Source organism: Clavelina lepadiformis, chromosome 1, assembly GCF_947623445.1.
Source record: "Clavelina lepadiformis chromosome 1, kaClaLepa1.1, whole genome shotgun sequence".
In the NCBI taxonomy this organism is placed as follows: domain Eukaryota; kingdom Metazoa; phylum Chordata; class Ascidiacea; order Aplousobranchia; family Clavelinidae; genus Clavelina; species Clavelina lepadiformis.
In genome coordinates this window covers 12,327,594-12,348,311 of record NC_135240.1, presented here as the reverse complement: position 1 = coordinate 12,348,311, position 20,718 = coordinate 12,327,594, and the positions used below count along the sequence as shown (strand labels likewise).

The window sequence follows — 20,718 nt, the reverse complement described above, 5'->3', positions numbered from 1 at the left end:
AAAAAACGTGCTAATGTGCCGCTTGCACCAACTGCCACAAAATCGTCCCATTGAGCATAATCATGAAGAAATTTCTTCACAGCTTTCGCCTCTTGTATTAAAATTTTAATTCGTTTAAATCGGTTCCCTTGGAAATGCACCCACATTAAAATTACATACATAGTCTACTCATTTGTAAAGTTTTCAAAGTTGATAATAAATCACAATCAGCTCTATAAGATAACATTTTCAACTCTAAGCCAGTCATAAAGAGAAACCACATGATTGCAATTACGCGTGAGTGCATAACCGTGGTTACCCTTATTTTAAGGCCGGTGCAATAGGCACGAAAACGCACTCGATAAGAGGCTTACACGGCAATTGGGCTGTGTTTTTCTGTTAATCCGTAGAATACAAACTTTATCTACAATTTGTAGGTGACAGCAGTCCAGTTAATAGACCCTAGTATCTAACTGCCTGAGAAGATCACGTTATGGTCAAAGCCGGTTAGACGTCTCTTAGATATAGCTCGACTCAATATGATGTAGATCAGCAGGGATCCCTGGGGCCAGGTCTATGGAGATTCACTATTTCTTCACGGCACAGCATATTACGTATTTCTTGGATATAAAAGATTTGAAGTAGAATAAACAAAGTAAACTCCACTTAGTGTATTGCACATTTACACAATAATATACCGGGGACGTGCGCAGATATGGCCAAGATTTGATAAATTCAGGAATAATACAAGTCGCAGCTCATAAATATAACAAGAAAACACCAATGGCCAAGTATAGCACATGAAATTTCAAACATTGTGTGCGTACAGCACCTTTGCTAATATTGGCTATAAAATCATAAGTACAGTAATACAAATACAATCTTAAAGAGACAATAGTAAGTCACTGATGGTCTTCCGCTATGGTTATGTTTACCGTTGTTATGTTACCATTAGAAATCACTGAAACATTCATGAAACCTTACTATATTTAAAGCCGAATATACTGCGTTGATCTACAATATAAAGCACCAAAACGCAATAAATAAGAAATAAGTGCATAAGCAATTTCATGAAACGCACACCTGGCGTTAAAATTGTGAGATGGAACACAGACTTTGCCACGTTACAGTAAGCAGGATGGAGTGTTGCTTCCGGTAAACCATTAGTAGATACAATATATTGAAAACACAAAAAATAGATAAACAATATATATACCTTGTACACAAATAAACGTCTGGTGTGTACTTTGTAGTATTCCTTAACGACATTAAAATATATTTCTCAGTATATCGTTGAAATACAGTATCTTTGATTCGTACTAGGCAAACGCACCCAGCAATATTTCCGATCGACCAAATAGCCTGAACAAAAAAGTCCCAATCATAAATTCAACTTTTCTCGATTTCTGTGACAGCCAGTAAAGAGGAGAGTGGGTGCTGGTGAACCAAAGGACAGATTGTCTGCTAACAGCTAAATCATTAAACCAATGCCAAGATAGGTAAAAAGTAAGGCGACAGCCAAAATCGTCTTTTATTTCCCAGGATCTGATTGGAGCAAAGCGTCGATCTGAAACACAAAAAAAGGAATAGAAGAAATAAACTATATAAAATCAATACAGTAGAACCCGCTAATAACGACTTCGCCTGAAATGGCAATTCGCTTATCGTACGTTTAGCTTATGTAGCTTGGATCATACGTTTTAGCTTCATGTAACGGAGCTTAGCTGGAGAAAGTTGTAGTTAACAAGTTTACGGAAACTCCTGTGAAGCTTAATTGGCAAACTGTTGTCAAAACGCCATCCTTAAGCTTGAACCCGGCCCGACTTACAACTTTGGCGCCGCGAAATTTGCAAACTGTAGCGTAATATCTACCCTCACCAGTATAAATACGCCATCTGTAAGTTAGGTTAGACTTAATTAAGACGAGATATTACTGTTGCGCACTAAAGTACTGTATATATATATCTAATTATACACATTTCTTGTATTTTACCCGAAACGTTTTATTCATAGTTGCAAGGGCAGACTGGCCCACCGGGAAATTTCCCGGTGGGCTCCGGTAGCTGTAGCCCCTGCCTTTACGATTGTTGTATGCTGTAATTACTTTGTTCTTTTGCACTATTACAACTGGCAATTACACATATAATGGTTGCATATTATACTTGGGGCGTTGATACTTATTTTTTCCCACAGGCAAATTTTTACATGGTAACAGTAATCACTGCGTTTTTTAAGTTTTCATTTGTTGCCAAGTTACAAAGCACGAAGCCACACCTAATTAGTGTTTACGTGATAGATTACGTTATTGTAAATTGTGAGTACCGTAGGCTATAGGCTACACAATATGCAGCACTCCCAAGCATCGGACCATGGCCTCCCTCTCAAACTCAGTTTTTTGGGGTCATTGGCCTTTTTACAAATTTTGTTACTTTTGTTTTTCCTATTTGCGACTACTCATCGGCAATAACCTAGAAAAACATAATATTCGAGAATACGGCGTATTAAAATCGGTGTATACGGCGTTTCAAAGTCGTATATTAGAAATTGCCAGCTATTGTGTGTATAAATATGAGAATAAATTCCATTTCGAAGCATATCAAAGCTGTAGACTTTGGTACATGCTAAATTACAGAAAGTCTACAAAATTTAAGAAGAAATTCTACAAATCGTAACCAGAAGAATCTTGCAAACTCAACTCTGCTTTCTTCAACTTACAAAATGTTTTGCTTTTTTCTTTGGATCATAATCCAGTTTATGAATGCAATCTAACCGAATATAGCATAGCCTATCTTGAAATTGGATATACTGTAACCTCACCGTGGAGGTCTAGAACAAAGTTGATCGGGTTGTACTTTTGTATAAGCCTAAGGTTTGTCAAGCATTTTTTTAAAATACACACCAGATTTTTCCCTGACGAAACATAATTTTATCATCTACATTAACGCATTTCAGAACACCACGCAGCAAAACGGCACAATGAAACCGTTTTTTGCAAATTTTAATGTCGAACAAGGGCAGGATGCGGAGTTGTTGCTGTCAAAGAACGCACTTCGCAAGATGAAAAGTCCTTGCTTAAATATTAGTTTTTGGGGTCCCTTTGAACAGTTTCCACGTAAAAAATTGTGGCCCAGTCCGCCTTTGCATACTTGATCCATACAACAGTGTTATACGCATGAATTTTACGTTGTGACGTTATGATTTCCACCACGTGCGTCATTGTTAGTGCCAAATTTGCATTTTTTGCGCCATATTTTTGGCAATACAGTAAATACTAAACCATTAAATAATATCGACAACTTTTTCTCCAGTATACTTTCTGACTTGGAGTCCGACTTGTTTCTGCACTCAATCCACACTTTAACAATCATTAAAATCGCATTTTTTCCACAGCTTATAGTAATTCAACTACAATCGCAGGCAGCCCAGCTATTTCGGCCCTTTTTCCTATTGATGCAGCTAGTCACCTGTTGTCTATACATGGATTTCACATCTTCCAAGTCCATCTTTAGCTCTTCTGCTTCCTCTGCCTTCTCTCCATACATGGTGAGGACCGCTTCATGCCTAGATTCCATCTCCTTTAAAATGTTTCAATATTTTATGGGAAATGAAACATTCACCCAGACCAGACTAGCGCACAAACGAGTATTACCACAACCACATGCAAGTATTCCAGCACACACAACAACATTCTTACACAACAATTCATCGTTTCTAAATGGTTTAGTTAAAAAGATGACTGCAATTCGTTATTTGCATACGAAACCTTGCAGATATTGAAGTAGAATTGAGTTAAATTGTCTGATGGCATACGCACAACTTCATATTCCTGGAAATGTATGTAAACCATGGCTGTGGACAACACAACTACCTTTAAACTTTTTTTCAAATCATTCACTTCTTTAGCAGTGTTCTCAAGATCTTCGTTATCATTAGTAAGTCTTACTATTTCTTCCGCCATGGACGAACGGGTACGTTCTAAAGTGTTAATTTCGCCCTGATGAAAATAAATTTGAAAGATCAGAAACAAAATTCCTTCTACATTTCCATTAAGGTTTATTAACTAGTAAATATTTAATCAAAGTTAATTTTTTTCACTTAAAATGAATTATGGGTTAACCTGTAGCTGTGTTATTTCGCCATCACGTTGCTTCAGCTGTGATTGCAGGTTTTCGAGAAGAGACGAACCACTTATTCCGGAACGTATGCTCTCATATACGGCACTTGGTGGTCCAGAAGCGCTTATTGGACGATCAAACGGGTCAAACTAAAAATGAGATGAAAAGAGGTCACAAAACGAAAACGTAGCAATTTTTTAATATTACTGCGACTTTACCAACAGTAATTTCCGTAATCGTATAACGCCTGATTGAATTGATGAATGTGCTAAAAAAAGTTAATTTCAGCATAACGCATTCCTAATGAGTACATGTGTTGGATTGCATTGTAAACGATTTAAAGCTACCTAAAAGCGTTCATTGATTTAATAACCCAATGCACATTGCATAGCAATTTAAATACAATGCAAATTTTCCTTCTTTATTCAATGCTCACATTGTTAAACGTATCTGTTGAACTTGACACGGATTCAGCATCGTTGTTTATCAGACTTGCTGCCGACGTCATACTGTCTGATCTACTCATCCATAGCAAACGTTCCTGTCAGAAATCGTAAAAAAATTATTTTTCCATTCTAACGAACACATACACTCAGCGAGTTAACAGAAAAAAATTCTCGGATGGCATGCAAAACTTACCTTTTCTTTTTGAGCGATTTCTAGCTGACTTTGAAGCTTTTTTCTATCCGCCTCCGCCCGCACTTTTTCCATGTCAAGTTGATTTTCAAGGGTGAGCCTGTCTCGTCGTGCCTTTGCTTTTATTTCCTCGCAGTCTTGCTGACATTGTTCAAGTTCGTTTGTTAAACTGGAAAACGTGAAAACCAAGTTTTTGTAATTACGTTTCCAAGCGCATTGACCACAAAAAGCAGTGCCAGAACAAACTTTGCTATCTTTTCGCCATATTGGGATGCACCCGATTTGACTTTATCTAGTTCAGTTTTAACTGTAGTCTTTTCCGCATGCAGCTCAGTCAGTTGCTTCTCTTGCGAACCAAGTCTAGATTTGCATTCAACTAGCGCCATTTGGAGTGCGCGTTCCTTATCCTGGGATGCTACTAGTTGCATCTGAGCATCTCCTAAAATTACACGCAACAACTGTTCAGAAACAAAAGTGTGAAGCAAACGTTGCAATAGTCAAGCTTTGCTCTTCTAGATAATCCTTATATTTCTACTGGACACATACGTACACAATTTACCTAATCTTGACGTTAAACTTTTCTCTAGAGCTTCCCAACTCTTAGTTTGGTTCGAGTAAGTTAACTGAAGATTTTCAATTTGGCGAAGCAATGGTCTGGTTGATTCAGAAATGCTGTCACTCAGTTCATGGTTTCTAAGATCGGAATCTTGTAAACGCTGAACAAGAAAAAACATAGTAGATGAATTAGTATACGTTCTTTGTTTATTAAATTAATCCTTATTAATCGATCTACTTGTTGAAGATCTTTAATCTCTTTCCTCAGTTGATCTTCCTTTCTCAAACTGATAACTTCTGTTCTTTCTATTGAATCTTGCAATTCACCAATCTAAAGAAGTCTAGTTTGGTTAGAAAGTCATCTTTATTACAACTACATATTAACACATATCATAATATACACTAGCACATTTTAACATTATGCAAAGTCAAAACAAAGTCTGTAAAAAAGTATTTGTGAGGCACAAAAAGCACACAGCAGGAGCTAATTTCACCTCAAGCATTCTCATATGGATCTGATGTTCGTGCTCTCGTTGCAATTTTTCAATCTCTTGTTGCATCTTTTTCAAGACATTCGCTTCATTCTGCTCCAGTTCTAGATCTCTTTCACTCTGCTGTGCAGCCAGCTTTTTATTGAGGTCAGCAAGGTCTCTGTGAAAATCGTCAGTTTTTGTGTTATTAATTTTGAAAATTAAAGTTGTTATTGATCCTTTGTTAGTATATTATATAATAAATGATTCATTTCAATCCAAGCTTACTTACTCATGAACAACAACCATGATATAATAATGTATTAATATGTATTAATAAATAATATCAATTTCAATTACTAATTCTAACCAATAACGACATTTTCTAAAATTATCCAAAATTTTTCAATCAATTTTTCTTGAAAAAGAAATATGACTTGTATACTTATAAGCCACGTCTAAAGTAGACTGAGCAGCTCTCCTTTTTTCATCTGCATCTTCCAATTTACTTCTGATGTCACTTAGCTCCATTTCTCTCTCCTGATATGCTTCTGAGAGCCTTTCAGCAGTGCCTCGATTCTGAGAGCTTTGACCTTCAATTTCAGCCAATTTCTAAAATGGCAAAAATACAACTCAAAAAAGCGATTATAGTAGATATTGTAAAATTAAACCTAACACCTTTATTGTATAAGAATACTCTCCTTACCGCCTTTAATATTTTATTTTCATCCTCAAACTTGGCAAGGTTTACACTCAAATCTTTATTATTTTGTTCACGTTCAGAAACTTTTTGACGTAGCTTCTTAATTGTGTTGCTTTGCTGCAAATGCTGTTTAGACAATGCTTCACCTGCATAAATAAAAGTGTCACGACGAAATAGCACCATTTCAATCAGCATATACGGTAGTATTAGATTACTAATAGAATAACTTATTTACATTGATTTGTCATAAATGTAGATGAAGGAAAATTGGAGAGGTATGATTTTACCTTCCTGAAGCAAGCCTTGAATAGATTCTTCCTTTTCAGTCAATAAACTTTGAACTTGTTCATTACTTAGCCGAGTACTTAAATCTGATTGAAGCAGTACTACTTTTTCTGCTTGATCTGACCGCTCTACTTCCAACGTCTAATCAATAAAAAGCAGTTTATGCAAAGCTAAAGATTGAGAACGTGATTTATTTATCTACCTGGCTTAGCTGTCTTACAATTCGAAGGCTGAAATATAAGCCAAACACAGATAGTCCATTGCAAATTTGTATTTAGGATTTTAAGCATGCATGTTCAGAATTGCCTTTGAAAGTAATCAAAATTTGTATAGCACCTCAATTTTTTCTGAAAGACTGGCAATAGTTTGCATGAGGTTGTCCTGTTCTTCTTGAAAGCGTTTTTGCTCTGTTAGCGTAGCATTGCATAATTCATTCCTTAGAAAGAATAAAAACACTAATGAGAAAAATGGCAGCAAGGCAGTTTCCAAAACAAATGTAGATTTACAGATCACACTGTTTTACTTAGTATGTATAATTACTTTTTATTTACTTACTTAGAATTGATCAATAAGTCAACAACAACGCAATTACTACTCATGTTTATGTAATTTGGTCTCCTATAATCTTGGCAGTTCCATATCATCTACTGTAGCACCTTAAGTTATCATTGTCTTCACTGAGTTTTGCATTGTTTGTACTCAAAGTCATTAGTTGCTGTTCATAAACTTCAAATCTTTCCTTCATTCCTTTCACATCCTTTTCTAAGATCATCACGTCATCTTGTTGAACTGGTTCGGCATTCTTAGAAACCTGGGTAGACAAAATTTAGATAATAAATTCCGGGCGTAGTTTTAGCTTTTAGTTTTCAATTTTATCTTTATATAATTCCACTAAGGAGAAACAGATTGTCTCGAAGATAAACTGTTTCCAAAGAAATATTGTCCATTGAAAATGTGATGTTTCAGTGACCTCAGCTTCTTGTGTAGGGCTGTTGATCACAGTTTCACTCTCAAGTACGTTTTCAGGTGGTGTGTGTTCCAGGACTTCTGCTAAAAATGCTTTAAATGATATAACTTGTAAAACTTTTCCAAAGCAATTTGTAGAACAACAAGAGAAAAAAAGAACAACAAGAACAACAGGACAAAAAAACACCTAAATACATTTTTTTATCAAAATGCTGTTTTTACATTATAATGAAAATTGCTTTGCCAGACAAAATTTTGATTTTAATGTACCTTCTACTGTAGTGTTGGATTTAGGAATAGACACATGTGATTCATCTGATTTAAAATCTGATACAATAGCTTTATCTGCAACTCCTTCTATGTCTTCTAGATTGGAATTTTGTGGAATTCTTTCCAAGTCAATTTCCGGCCTACTTATATTATCAGCCACAAGTTCTATTGGCATATTACAACTTTCCATAATATTGTTATGTTTGTCTTCATCCAAAAAAAGATCATTACTCGTTAGTGTATTTTCAGAATTATTTTGACGTAGATGAACTTGAACAACAACTTCTTCATTAGGTATAGCTTCTGAAATAGTTCTAAAATGAGCTTCTTTATTGTCTACATGAATTTCACTACTTGAATCTAAACAACTAGATTTATCTTCTTTCTCAAACAACATCAAAGAATCATTCGGCATGAAAGACAATGCTTCTGTGTTTTCAACATTGGTGGGGTCTTTATCTTTTGTTTCCATGTCTGAAATGAGTTTTTTTTAACACATCCTTATTAGGAAAGCGAAAAATAAATGAAGAAACACAAATAATTCTGAGATAATTCTCGGAAGTTTTGTTTCAATCAGCTGTAAGATTTTAGAAGCAAATGTATTGGGTATAAATGAAAGCTATCTGACATCCAGGTAAAATTGTGTTGGTTAACCAGATAACAAATGCATAACGTAATTAGTGCGTTTTTATGATTTTATGCATTTTTATTAAATTTTGAACTCCTTTTTCAGAAGTGGGCAGTCTAGCAGAACAGAAGTAGTGTTTCACTCCATGTTGAACTTAATTAAAAAAGCTTAACTTACAGCTCTTCGTCCTCTATTCTCTACAAGATGTTAAATGTTGAATGTTGAAGGAATTCATTCTATTATGTTACTAACAATACACAAATCGATTGAATTGTACAAGCAGGATTCTAAGTTATCCTCCAGACATTTAACAATTTAGTACAGATGCATTGCAAGGTGAGGACTGAGCGGGTTTCTAAAGAAAGCTATTTGAGATTGATTGTATACTTCTGAATTTACTAAATTTAAAAATAAATTATAAAAATGAAAAAAATACTAAATAAACATTTAAGAATTTGTGAAATTTTGTACGCGTATGTGGTTTTTTCATTACAAAACTATGTCATACTTGAACATTTTTACAATTGACACAGTATGTTTTACTAGAAAAGGTTGCTTTGTGCATACCGTTTATTATCCGGTTAACTGGTTAGTTAAAATAGAAGTATCTGGATATATCTGTTATCCGGATAGTAAATACTATTGATATCCGAACTAACCCTACATACCACAGTGATCTTGTTCAGCAAAAGGTACCGAAGACTTGGCCAATACTGGTATAAACGCTCTGTTGTCAAAACCATCAACCTTTAAAACAATTAAAACGTTATACAATGTATTAGAAGAAGAATCACTATTTGAGCGCTATGATAAAAAACAAGAAAGCCATGCAGCAAACATATCTCCAAGTGTCACTATTGAAAGATTATTAATTAGCCACTGTCCAGGCAGGATTATTTTTATCTCAATTAAACTTTGAACCTAATTGTATTCAAAATTAGAGACTTAACATGTACTGTAGGTTTGGTTAAAATCTTTTTTTTCAGAATTATTTTTTAATAAAACTGTTACATTAGCAAGTAACAATATACATGTAAATAAATAAAACACATTTAACTTACAGACAATGGTGAAGTGCAGTATCCACTTAAATGAACTATGTCTGATGCTTCACTGTCAATATTGTCAGGGGATGATCGAATACCGAAATTATTTTCACATGGCGAAAGGTGTAAATGATTATCAAGCTCAACAAGCTTTGAAACTGCATAGAAACTCAAGTCCATGAGAAAAAGTATCATTACAAAAAACAATCATAACAAAAACAAGCAATACCGGTTGATGTTTCACTCATAGTGCTCTCATGATCAAGGATGTCTATTTCACTTGATGCAGTAGTTGATCCACATGGAGATTGAGTTACTTCAGAAGCATGTTTTGGTGAAGTTGAGCAAATGCCATTTTCAACACAGTGCTCATTTGGCATGGCACAAGGGGGTGTGTGATTTGCATTATTTCTTTCCGGATAACCTACAATGATGACGCTGTTGATATTAAATTTAAAAGGCTAAAACCTGTTTTAGAACAATGATAGATATATGCACAAAGCAAACGAAATATATATATATGCTAAGATTCCTCGAACCTAAAGGAACAGTAGAATCTTTGGGATTATCATCCTGAATAGGTGAGTCAAAACTAACATGCTCATCATTTGAGTCGATGACTTTAGAAGGAATATCAAGAATGCACTCGTTTTGTAGTGGTATGTCAGCAAACTGATCATGTGACTCATTTGACAGTTCAACTTTGTTTTTTATGACATCTGCAGGTTTGCTGCAAAACAATTACCCATGTTTTCCAATTCCCATGTTATACTGTATAACTTCAATACTAGTCTCGGAATGATGGATAATTAGGATCATCCTCATCACAAGCATAAAGCTGATAATCCGGTTCAGATTAAAACAAAATTCTGACCTTAGGCCTAAAGTACCACTGTAATCAGTCAGTGAGCTTTATTACAATAATATATTTTGTTTAACTACTAGTGACATTTTCAATTTTTTATTGAAATAGAATTTAGAATCTATATAATAGAATTCTATTTTTTAAGTAAAAGAAATATTGTCATATATTTAAATATATTTTTTCTAATAAAATTCATTCACTGATTAGCCATTTACATATAAATGTTTCAACTCCAGAATATAGTACATATTGGATAAAAGAATGTACTGTCACAATGGTTTAAAAAAGAAATATATATCAGTTTAAATGGTTATTTTAAATATAGCGGATATACAGTAAGTATGTTGATTTCAGCCCATACAAATACATACTAAACTTGTTATTTTTGAGCATGGCCTACCTGGCAATTTACCCAAATACAAGAAACACAAACAAATATATGTAGATATATACATACAAAACATTTTTTTCATTTTCCATAAATTTATGGAATATACAGTTGAAAACATATCATTTATGGGCACCTCAGTACAGTGGATTTATTTTCGATTTGTTTCTTGGACAAAGAACTTCCCAACTTCATTGGTTTGCCACGTTTCTTACTAATGCTGGTATTTAAAACAGGCTTTGGAGATGGATTGGATTTATATTTGGGTGGTGAGCTGACATTGTCATTTACCGATGGTGACCTGAGTGATCCACCTATTATACATAACAACAATGCACATTATACAAACCAGTTTCTGACCATAACCATATTTTATAAGTTTGGGCTGTAGTACCGGTATATAAACAGCCTAAAACAGGCTATACATTTATATACTAAAATAATAGCACAGTTAGAGCTATTAATAGGTAAAATAATAGCATAGCTACTAAAATAATAGCATAGTTAGTTAGCTAGAACCAACACTCAATTTGGGTGACTTAGGTGATGAAGATCAATGTCTCAAACACATGCAAAAACTCTGCAGTCTAAGATTAAGACTCTGATAGCATATTACACAAACTAAACTATTTGGTGTACAATTGGACATGCACTAGACATATTTTGTTGTTGGTGCTAAAACCATCCAGCTTTACATTGCAATTTTTATTTATTGGCCAGTAATTCTGTTCTGTACCAACAGTATTGAACAATTTTAACTCTTTAACACAACATTAACTTTAAAACAACTTCAACTCTTTAACACAAGATTAACTTTAACACAACATTGTGCAGTAAAATTTCTAAAACTTGTCGGTATAAGTTTGTTTATAACTTTGAATGCATCCTGCGATCTAGTTTGTATCCTTGTTTATACAGGTTCTGATAGCCTTTTACACTTTTTAGCACAACAGTTGATGACAGATTTACAACTTATCTAACCATTTCACAGCTACAAAACCGTTGTAAAAGTCAAGTCTAAGCCTTGCTATAAAAAGAGAAAAGCAAACAAACTGTGGAAATAAACTTCATACATTATTACCCAATAATTATCCCAAATAGCAAAAAAAATATATATCGTAGAGTAAATATTTGACAGTTCTAGGTCTAGTTGTGAGTGGCAGTTAGTTTTGTATTCTGAGCATATTCACAAATTGGAAGCCTGCTGTAAATAGGAACCCAAGTACAAAATTTCTATCCTGCAAAAATACTTTCAATTGTAACAAATTACCTTTCCAATTTTTTCACAAAATCCTTCGAAAATCACCATTAATTGAGTAAAAATATTACAAGCAAAAATCAACTTGCAGTAAGAAGATACTGACACTGACTACACCAGGGGCGGGCAACATACGGCCCGCAGACAGTTTCCGGTCTAACATGGTAATGTGGTCCGCGGCCATATTCTGCCGCAATCGGCGTTATAACGTCACTAAATTCATTAAATACTGTTTTTGGTCTCTATGCTTTTAAACTTAAAATTTACATTAAATACGATTTATTCCTTGTATAGGTGAATAAATACGCGATTAATGTATCAATTCAGGAATCCAACCCGTCAAGTACTTCATTATCCCATATCGGGCCCGCCGACTGGATAAGTTGTCTGTCCATGGACCACACTATACCATCATCAGCACATTAACAACACCATATAATAGTGGCCTGCTGTACTATGAAGTATACACACCTCATAATAAACAATAAATAGGTTCCATAAAATATAGTAATATTTAGTAACAAAAAAAAACTTGACTTCATGAACTTAAAAGCTAATGATACCAGTATAACATTAATGCACAAAACAAGCCAATAGGAAAGAAAATCAATCACCAGTATTCAAAGCTGATGTCGTAATTGTTGTATTAGAAGGTTTAGGTAAACCGTCTTCGTCGATATCCAAAACCTTATCAATACGCTTCTGGGCTTCGTTAAGCGCAGACTTGGCAAAATCCGAAAACCAACTCATAATTGATGGATAGGTTCCAAGCCAGTAGTTTTGCAAAATATGATTAAGTTCATAATGTATATATAAAAATATTGTATACTGTATTATGGTTCAGCAATGCTCTTCTATGTGCCCAGCCATCACTGATTTTGCATCTACAAGAAAATTTGGTATTTGGTATTAAATTTAAATATAGTTTTACTAGTAGAATATATGCTTTCAATACACAAAAAAATTAAAATAAATTTTGAAAAAAATCCTCATTGCCTCAAGCCTCATTGTATGTTAACACAACAATAATAATGATTGTATGTATGATTTTTGGCAGTAAGTTGCCAAGTTCTTTTTCAATGTCAGCAATCTATTCTTTTCTCATGTATCTACACGATACAGACAAGCCGTGGTTTTGTGGTCTACTCACTATGAAACGCACCAGGTTAGCATCGTCTCCGTACAATTCTGTTCTTGACCCTTCGCGCCCCTTATTTGGGTCGCAACTCAACTTTGGAAACCACTGCCATAGGTAAAACTGCGGTACTAGCCTAGCCTTAGTCTACTAAAATATTTTTCTTTGGACTGATAAAAGAAATGTTTTTGCATGATTTAAAGAACAACAACAGTGATGTTTAATCTTGTTTAATATAATTGAATTTTAGCGCTAGCCTAGAAAGAATATTTAGGTTAGGTGACTAGCCTATATCACTTAAGTTAGATTAACAAAAAACTACCAAAAATAGGCTAGCTTCAAACGTACAATGTTTTTGAAACAGTGATAGTCACACAACTAGGCTATATAGAGGAGAAAGACCAAGCACGTAAAAAAAAATGCGAAAAAGTATCCCGTAGCTCGCAGTAACGCAAACATAACTGCTTATATAGGGTAACTGGCTTGACAACTCAACGAGCCGTCAGTTTCAAGCGCCAACCGGACGATGGAAAATGACGGCATGGAAAATAACGGCACTAGAAAATGACGGAAATCAGTGTTTCTTTTTCAAACTGTAAAATATATTAATTAGCGATTTAAAAATTTAGTTTGTTGGCAATCACGTTTTTAACGCTCTCTGTTGATAACCTATAAGCGACAAACTCAGTCTATAATTTTAGAAACAGGCTGAAAACGCTATGACTCAACTAGCAGAATCGTATTATACCAAATCATACTATACCAAAATGCGTTTTTGGTACGATTATAAACCGTAAAAAGCTTATGTACGTATTTGAACCACCACACTTACGCCCGTAATTATTTCAATTATGACACATTTACGTACGCAATTACTCCGGTAAAGTCTTATCGTTTTATGGGCACAATCGCCATAACTTTGCTTTTAAATAAAGTCGCCTGATAATCATTTTGATCAGTGGTTCCCAACTGGGGGTACGAGATTGAACATCAAGGGGTACGAAGATCCTTGAGCTATATACGAATTGAGCTATAAAAGCAATTTAATTTAGCAATATATATATGAAAAATTCCATCAGAATTTTTTTGGGGGTACGAAGAATGCTCTGACCTGACAAAGGGGTACGAGCAGCAAAAAAGGTTGGGAACCACTGATTTTGATGGTTGCTAAAAACGCACTATCTCTCTTCAAAATTTACTATCTATAGTTTATGAAGTAACAACAAAAGCATATAACCTTCCAATTTGAGGCCATTTCACTTTACAAACAACGTAAACCATAAAGTACCATATCGCATACACCTATTGTAAATAGTTAATTATTACAAATAGATTATAATTTTCCATATAGGCTACTACATAGCCCTACATATATTTTGCAATTTGGAAAAGAAACACTGATTACCTTGATTTTCCACATCGGGGTGCCTACTTTAATTTAAAGACATCCATTTAAAGACTTTGTACGACAGTTAACGGCGAAAAATGAACAATATAATACAATGCAAAGAAAAAATTTGGGTCGGCCACAATGACATGACTAAAACCCGACTACAGCAATGTAACATTAATTTAAAGCAAAATAATGAATCCAATTGTAATTATCGGTGTCGAGCCAAATTTGGGCCCTTGGTAATTCCGGACACCTCCTTTTAGTGACGTTTTCCTCTGCCAAAACCAGCCTCCCTTGTGATGCCATAAATTTAAATGTGATTATGTTTTTGACTTAGCAGAAAACGAGTTAGAATATCGAATATTAAACCCTGGTATATTGAATACTGAACCAATTTAGGAACTGGAAGTTTGGTTAACCTTCTCGTGGTTCCATAGTAATTGTAGCCACGAAATTCTACCCAACGTAATGGTACCCACATGACCCAACATAATTGCACCCATAGCGGATTTAACCTACACAAGATTTCACCTACGCGGGATTGCAACCAAATGGGATTGTATCCACAGAATTGAGCCCACAAGGAATTACACCCACAAGCGATTACAAGATCTAATTGCATCGTGCCTGTTGCTCGCACTTGTTACTAACGTAACAAGAGGGTGACTATTGGGCCATAGGCCTACTCCTTCGCTAACACAATTCTGGAGACCATTGTCGTTTTCACATCTTTATATCACACATGCACATCACTAGGCTATAAGTGTGGTGGGATTCAAATATTTTGACATCCGGTTCTCTCACTAGCAGCATGCCATATTGACCCGGGCCAATTATATAGACCTATAGGCTACATAATAAATATATATAGGCCTACCTATACATACGCTTGTTAACAACCGGTTCGCGAAAATCGTTAAAATTCCAAGAACCGGTTCGCACCAACTTGTGCGAACCCGCTAAATCCCACCACTGGCTACACGGCATCAAAATTGTTGCATTTGACGTTTCAAATTTGTACACCATAAGTTGTCAATTATTAGTGTACCTATAGGCTAAATATTAGAACACATTTTTGAGACAAAAAAATTTGCGCTATGAGTATTTTGGACGAAGTGGTCAAACAATGCGTGTATTAAGCAAATTCAATTAGGCCTATAATTCGTTCTTTCGGTGCTCGTTTTTTTATTTGTCTTGACAAGTGGGGGACAAATATTGCCTCTGTCCGTGGGCACTGAAAAGCTAGGTACGTCTCTGATTCCGTGTGGGTGCAATTTCGTTTTGGTCAAATTCGTATGGATGCAATCTCGTGTGGGTACAATCCCGTGTGGGTGTAACTTCGTGGGTACAAAGACGTGGCCACCCGTCCTCATAATAACTGCGTAAAGTAATCGGTCGAGTATACCTTCGGCAGTCAAGCAAGTTACAAAACATAAACAACAAACAAACAACAAACAACAATAGTTTACCTTGCAGTTAGCCGTATTTTATATCGTTCATAACTTTTGTCTTGTTAGAAAAAACTTTATTAGAAGCCGCTTTATTAGAACTCAGCACTCTAAGCATTCTACCGAGTAGGCCTACCGACCAAACATTATAATTTTATTGAAAGTCAACAAGTACCGAAGCACAGTTGTGGAAACATTTCCGAAATTGGTCTGTGTGCTGTTTCCATTCGTATCTAAAAGACAACTTTTACGAAGTACGAAATACGAGTACTGTAAAAAATTAAAAAAGCAATGATCCTTTTCAGCATTCTTACCGCTCTGTCACTGTACTGGCTTGTAGTTATGTGACCCTGTTCTATATCCAGTTGCGTTACTGTTCCAATGTTCTTGGGAAAGCCTTAAAATACGTTTGCTTTTGTTAAGTAGTCCATGAAATTTATGAACAATTATTACTAAAACTTTGAGTATAGAAAAGTACATCAGCTCTCTAATTAGTTTGAGACACCAGCGGAGGCAAAGAGTCTATAAACTATTCTGGAGTGAGACCAAGCCCATCAACAGCTACTTATTACATCTGTGACCGTTTGCGATGGTTGCGAGATGGTATGACAATCTTTATCGTCAGACTGAGTAAAGTCTTTGCATGAATTAAACCTGACGATGATTCCTCATCGCTCAAGCCCCGATTATCGAGCTAGCCTTTGTGCAAGTTCCGATCCGACCACATGACTCAACTAAAGATCGATGGAGCTGTTCAACTACAGAACTATACAAACTTTTGCATTAAAACCAAAACTATCTCGTCTTTCCTTATGAAGCCTTAGAAAACTCTGCAGCTCTATAAAATCACCGATGCCTAAGCGAAATAGCGCAAATACTTTTGTTGCTTAATCTGCTTTGCTTTTCAAGGAAATCGAGTTGAATTTGTTTCTGAAACAATACGAATCATCTTGCAAAATTAATTGTTGTGATCTAAATTAGTAATTTTTGCTTACTCTGTAGCAACAAGAGGCCTACGCAGAGCTTCACCAGCAAAAGTTTATCTATTACATGGGCATACTATACCTTCGTATTGCGCCTATAGAAAAAGCGCAAACATTTAAGTAAGCAGAAGGTTTTCCAGTTATTATTAAACATTTACTAACACATAACGAAATATAGCCAAAAAGAAATAGTTTATTACCCGGCATTTAAAAAAGGTTGGCCCAATCTTAAGCTATAAATGACATCACAAAACCCCGGCGGCCCTTTACCTTGGCCGATACAAAACTAGAAAACCCCTAGTTGTATGAAGATTATAGGCCTACACCTAAAGAAGGTCTGTTACACTTTGGGATGTATACTATACACCTTGCTGAGAAACACTTAAAGCTTAATGACCGTTTTAGTAGCCTACGTCTTAATTGGACAGGAATTGCATAAAATTTGAATAAAAGCCTGTGACATGTATGAGATGTACTTGGTAATTGATGAAGCAGATTGGATGCAGTTAATTAGGCTAACTTTAGTAATTTACTAAACAATGGGCATCAATTTAGCTAATGAAACAATATCGGAAAAAAACTGAGAATTACTTTAGCTTAAATAATAGATTGAACTATAATGATCGTTGCTTAGGAAAACGATAAATCGAATTATCTGCCAAAAGGTCAAAAAGCTAAATGTGATATTTTACGAAGTAGGCCTACTGGATGTATGTTGCCAAATACGAGTAGGTAGTAGACCTACAGTAAGTGACTTATGCCCACACAAAATCAACAATTCTCATCTACAGCAAAAAACTGATTAACAAAGGTAAGCCACGAAGAGGAAACACTTGCAAAATTTAACTTGTTTTGAAACTAAAATGCCAAAATTATATTAGTTCTTGAAATCTCGTGATCAAATGTGGCATATTTATGGTAAACCGACAATATAACTAATAATTTTATAATACACCAATGTAGTTTTGCTGCAATTAATTAGAGAGTTTTTATGATATATGATCTCGTGGTAATTAAAATAACGTACAGGAAAGACGTAACAAAGTAATTATTTAAAAAACTAAGAACAAAACATATTAATAAGAAAAAATTTTCTATTATATTAAATTTTATTTTTGCGTAAAATAAAAATATACAAAAAGCATTACAACAAGGGTGTCAAGTATAGGAAATCGCAGAGATAAAGCCATACTTTAAAGAAATGATTATTTTGCAAATATTACCGAAAGAATATACGACTTCTAGAAAGAGGGTTTTACGGATTGGAAAAACTGTAAAATAACCGTTAAACATATGAAATACATACAATAGCTAGACATTTTACATACGGGTTTTACAGTAATAAAACATACGGGTTAACTATGTAGGTTATCAGGTTCAACTCCACGGAAACAAATTAAGAAAACACGGCAGGGCGATGGGCAACAGATATCGTTTGTCAGTCTTGGCAGTCAGGCAATAAAAACAACTAACACTTGGATATACGATAATACCGAACTTCACGAGACGGATTTCACCATTCGATAACGTTCAACTTTTAGCAGCAGTATGGCACAAGAAAGGTGAAATTGTACATAAAATCGATACCCATACTTCAGCCACAAGCCCTCTCATGCACCTGAGCATACCTGGTACAACTTACTGTAGTTATCACTGTAGTTATACCTACAAGTTTCAATCAGTCATAAGACCCAAATCATCAAGAACTTTTGTAAGGATAACGTCAGACACAGCGTCGAAGACAAACTGTACATTTGTGGTATCCGTGGCACAAGTGAAATGGGTATATATCATCTTTTCAGGATGACGGTTAAGGTTTTCGAATTGCAGCTGAACGAAGGTTGCAGCTTGGTCATAGTTGTTCTCTCCTTTGTAGTCAGGAAAGCAGATGGTTAACGGTACAAGCTTTATTTTGTTCCGGAACAAGTCGGTCTTGTTCAAAAACAAAATCATCGAAGTACTTTTAAACCAGGTGTTGTTACAAATGGACTCAAAGAGCCGCATGCTCTCGTGCATTCTGTTCGTTTCCTCATCCTCAGCCAATAGGAGGTCGTAGCCGGACATTGCAACACAAAAAATAATGGCAGTCACTTCTTCAAAACAATGAATCCATTTCTTTCTTTCCGATCTTTGCCCACCAACATCAATCAAACGGAAATCCAGATCCTTGCAGTGAAATCTGGTTTCGGTTACTCCGGTGGTTTTCACTCTTGTACGTAATATATCCTGCTCAGTCGGAACGTAATTCACTTCGCAGAGCCTATCAAGCTTGTTAAGGTAATACTCTGCGGAATCGTTCAATTGATACTTTTGAGCGTGACTGAAGCACTCCTTTACACCTTCGTCAGCCCAGAGCCTACCGACAGCGTCGCCGATGTTGCCGGCTAATTCAAAGTCACAGACCATTTGACCAGTCTGAAGAACGAGTTTGGCGTCACTTAAGCGAGTGGCATCTTCAAATTCAATTTGTAGTTTGGGCATTGCCTTCAAAATTGCTACGATAGATTGAATAACATTTGTGTACACAACCGGGCGGTATCCATTTTTTTCTTTTTCGCTATAGCCATCTTTGTAAAGAATTTTCATCTGCTTTGCAATTGTACTCTTTCCAGATTCTCCAGCACCAAGCAGCAATAGTTTTATTTCTTTGCGTGTCTGTTTTGCGTCTTCCCTAATAAAACGATCGATTTCTTTTGAGCGTGCAACGCCGTCTCCAACAGTAGATGAGGCACAACCCATACTCTTTCCGATTGGATGTGACGTAAGTGCGCGCACTTATATTATGCTATCATACCAAGCAAAGCAGTTATCTCACAAGTCACGTTTTTGCTATTTTATAAATCTATGACCATTTCAAGCAAGCTGAAACAGTAAAAGTACAGCATTATTCAAGCAAATATGCTGGTAGTAAGCCAAAAAGATGTTATATTTGGGCTAGCTTACCAAATAGTAAAACAACTTCAAAAACATTCACTTATATGGGTTGTTTTTCGTTTTCGAAAATCGAATACAAAAAAGCAACTCCAATTAAACGAAATAAGCATGTAAATAGTAGAAAGTATACCACAAGTATTGTAAACAATGCAAAACAACATCAATCGCTCAAGCCCATTATTTTGTCCGACTGCCTCACTGAGCTGTTGCATCCCTGTGCCTAATTAACTGTACATGCGCATATGTTTCACGCTTGTCAGTAGATCGCATCAAAGTCACATGAATTTCACTAACCCGGTCTTCACACAAAAAATGTGACGTGAGTCACAACTCCCTAAATTACTCTATGTCAGCACGTCATAAAAGTCTTCACTCTAAGCAAAAATAAACTTAAAGGAACCAAACTGTGAGAAAGTCTATTCAGCAATTTCTAAACAATTGCTAGGAGTGTAACATGTAATGGTAAAGCGATGTGCCAAGGATTGGCATAATCATTTTGTAACGAAACCTTTTGTAAAATCCAAAGTTTTGCTGTAAAACTGTATTAAATCTATTAACAAAATCCTGTGACGTGCATGGTCGGTCTCATTTTTATTACATTTATCGATGAAATTTGTACAGTATAACTGAACGAAATCACTAAACGTTTTGTACTCGTGGA

General features: G+C 35.3%; 1 protein-coding gene and 1 pseudogene across 2 annotated transcripts; both read right to left on the bottom strand.

The window, feature by feature from the left end:
- Positions 1-635: 635 nt before the first annotated feature.
- LOC143456040 (TATA element modulatory factor-like) lies at positions 636-13,044 on the bottom strand. Of its 2 annotated transcripts, none has more exons than XM_076955137.1 (23): positions 12,779-13,044; positions 11,043-11,220; positions 10,193-10,383; positions 9,883-10,077; positions 9,669-9,811; positions 9,276-9,354; positions 7,980-8,453; positions 7,714-7,793; positions 7,400-7,554; positions 7,080-7,179; positions 6,746-6,884; positions 6,462-6,604; positions 6,201-6,367; positions 5,780-5,936; positions 5,524-5,616; positions 5,290-5,446; positions 4,977-5,169; positions 4,734-4,899; positions 4,531-4,635; positions 4,097-4,243; positions 3,848-3,973; positions 3,444-3,554; positions 636-1,546 (listed from the first exon to the last, which is right to left on the bottom strand). In XM_076955137.1, the coding sequence occupies exons 1-23, from the start codon at positions 12,912-12,914 to the stop codon at positions 1,511-1,513; spliced, it is 3,471 nt and encodes a 1,156-aa protein (XP_076811252.1). In that variant the 5' UTR covers positions 12,915-13,044; the 3' UTR covers positions 636-1,510. The 2 variants fall into 2 exon arrangements, with proteins under 2 accessions (XP_076811252.1, XP_076811253.1); XM_076955138.1 differs by having other exon boundaries at positions 7,714-7,790.
- Positions 13,045-17,819: 4,775 nt separating this feature from the next.
- On the bottom strand, positions 17,820-20,007 carry LOC143460668 (guanine nucleotide-binding protein G(i) subunit alpha-3 pseudogene; annotated as a pseudogene).
- Between the last annotated feature and the right edge of the window lie 711 nt (positions 20,008-20,718).

Bases quoted from the DNA above. Each gene is read 5' to 3' on its own strand.
- LOC143456040 (XM_076955137.1), bottom strand. From the start codon at position 12,914: ATGAGTTGGTTTTCGGATTTTGCCAAGTCTGCGCTTAACGAAGCCCAG. The intron at 7,794-7,979 runs GTACATTAAAAT...AAGCATTTTTAG, and splicing joins ATCCAACACTACAGTAGAAG to CAGAAGTCCTGGAACACACA. The intron at 6,885-7,079 runs GTGCTATACAAA...TTTATTGATTAG, and splicing joins GTCTTTCAGAAAAAATTGAG to ACGTTGGAAGTAGAGCGGTC.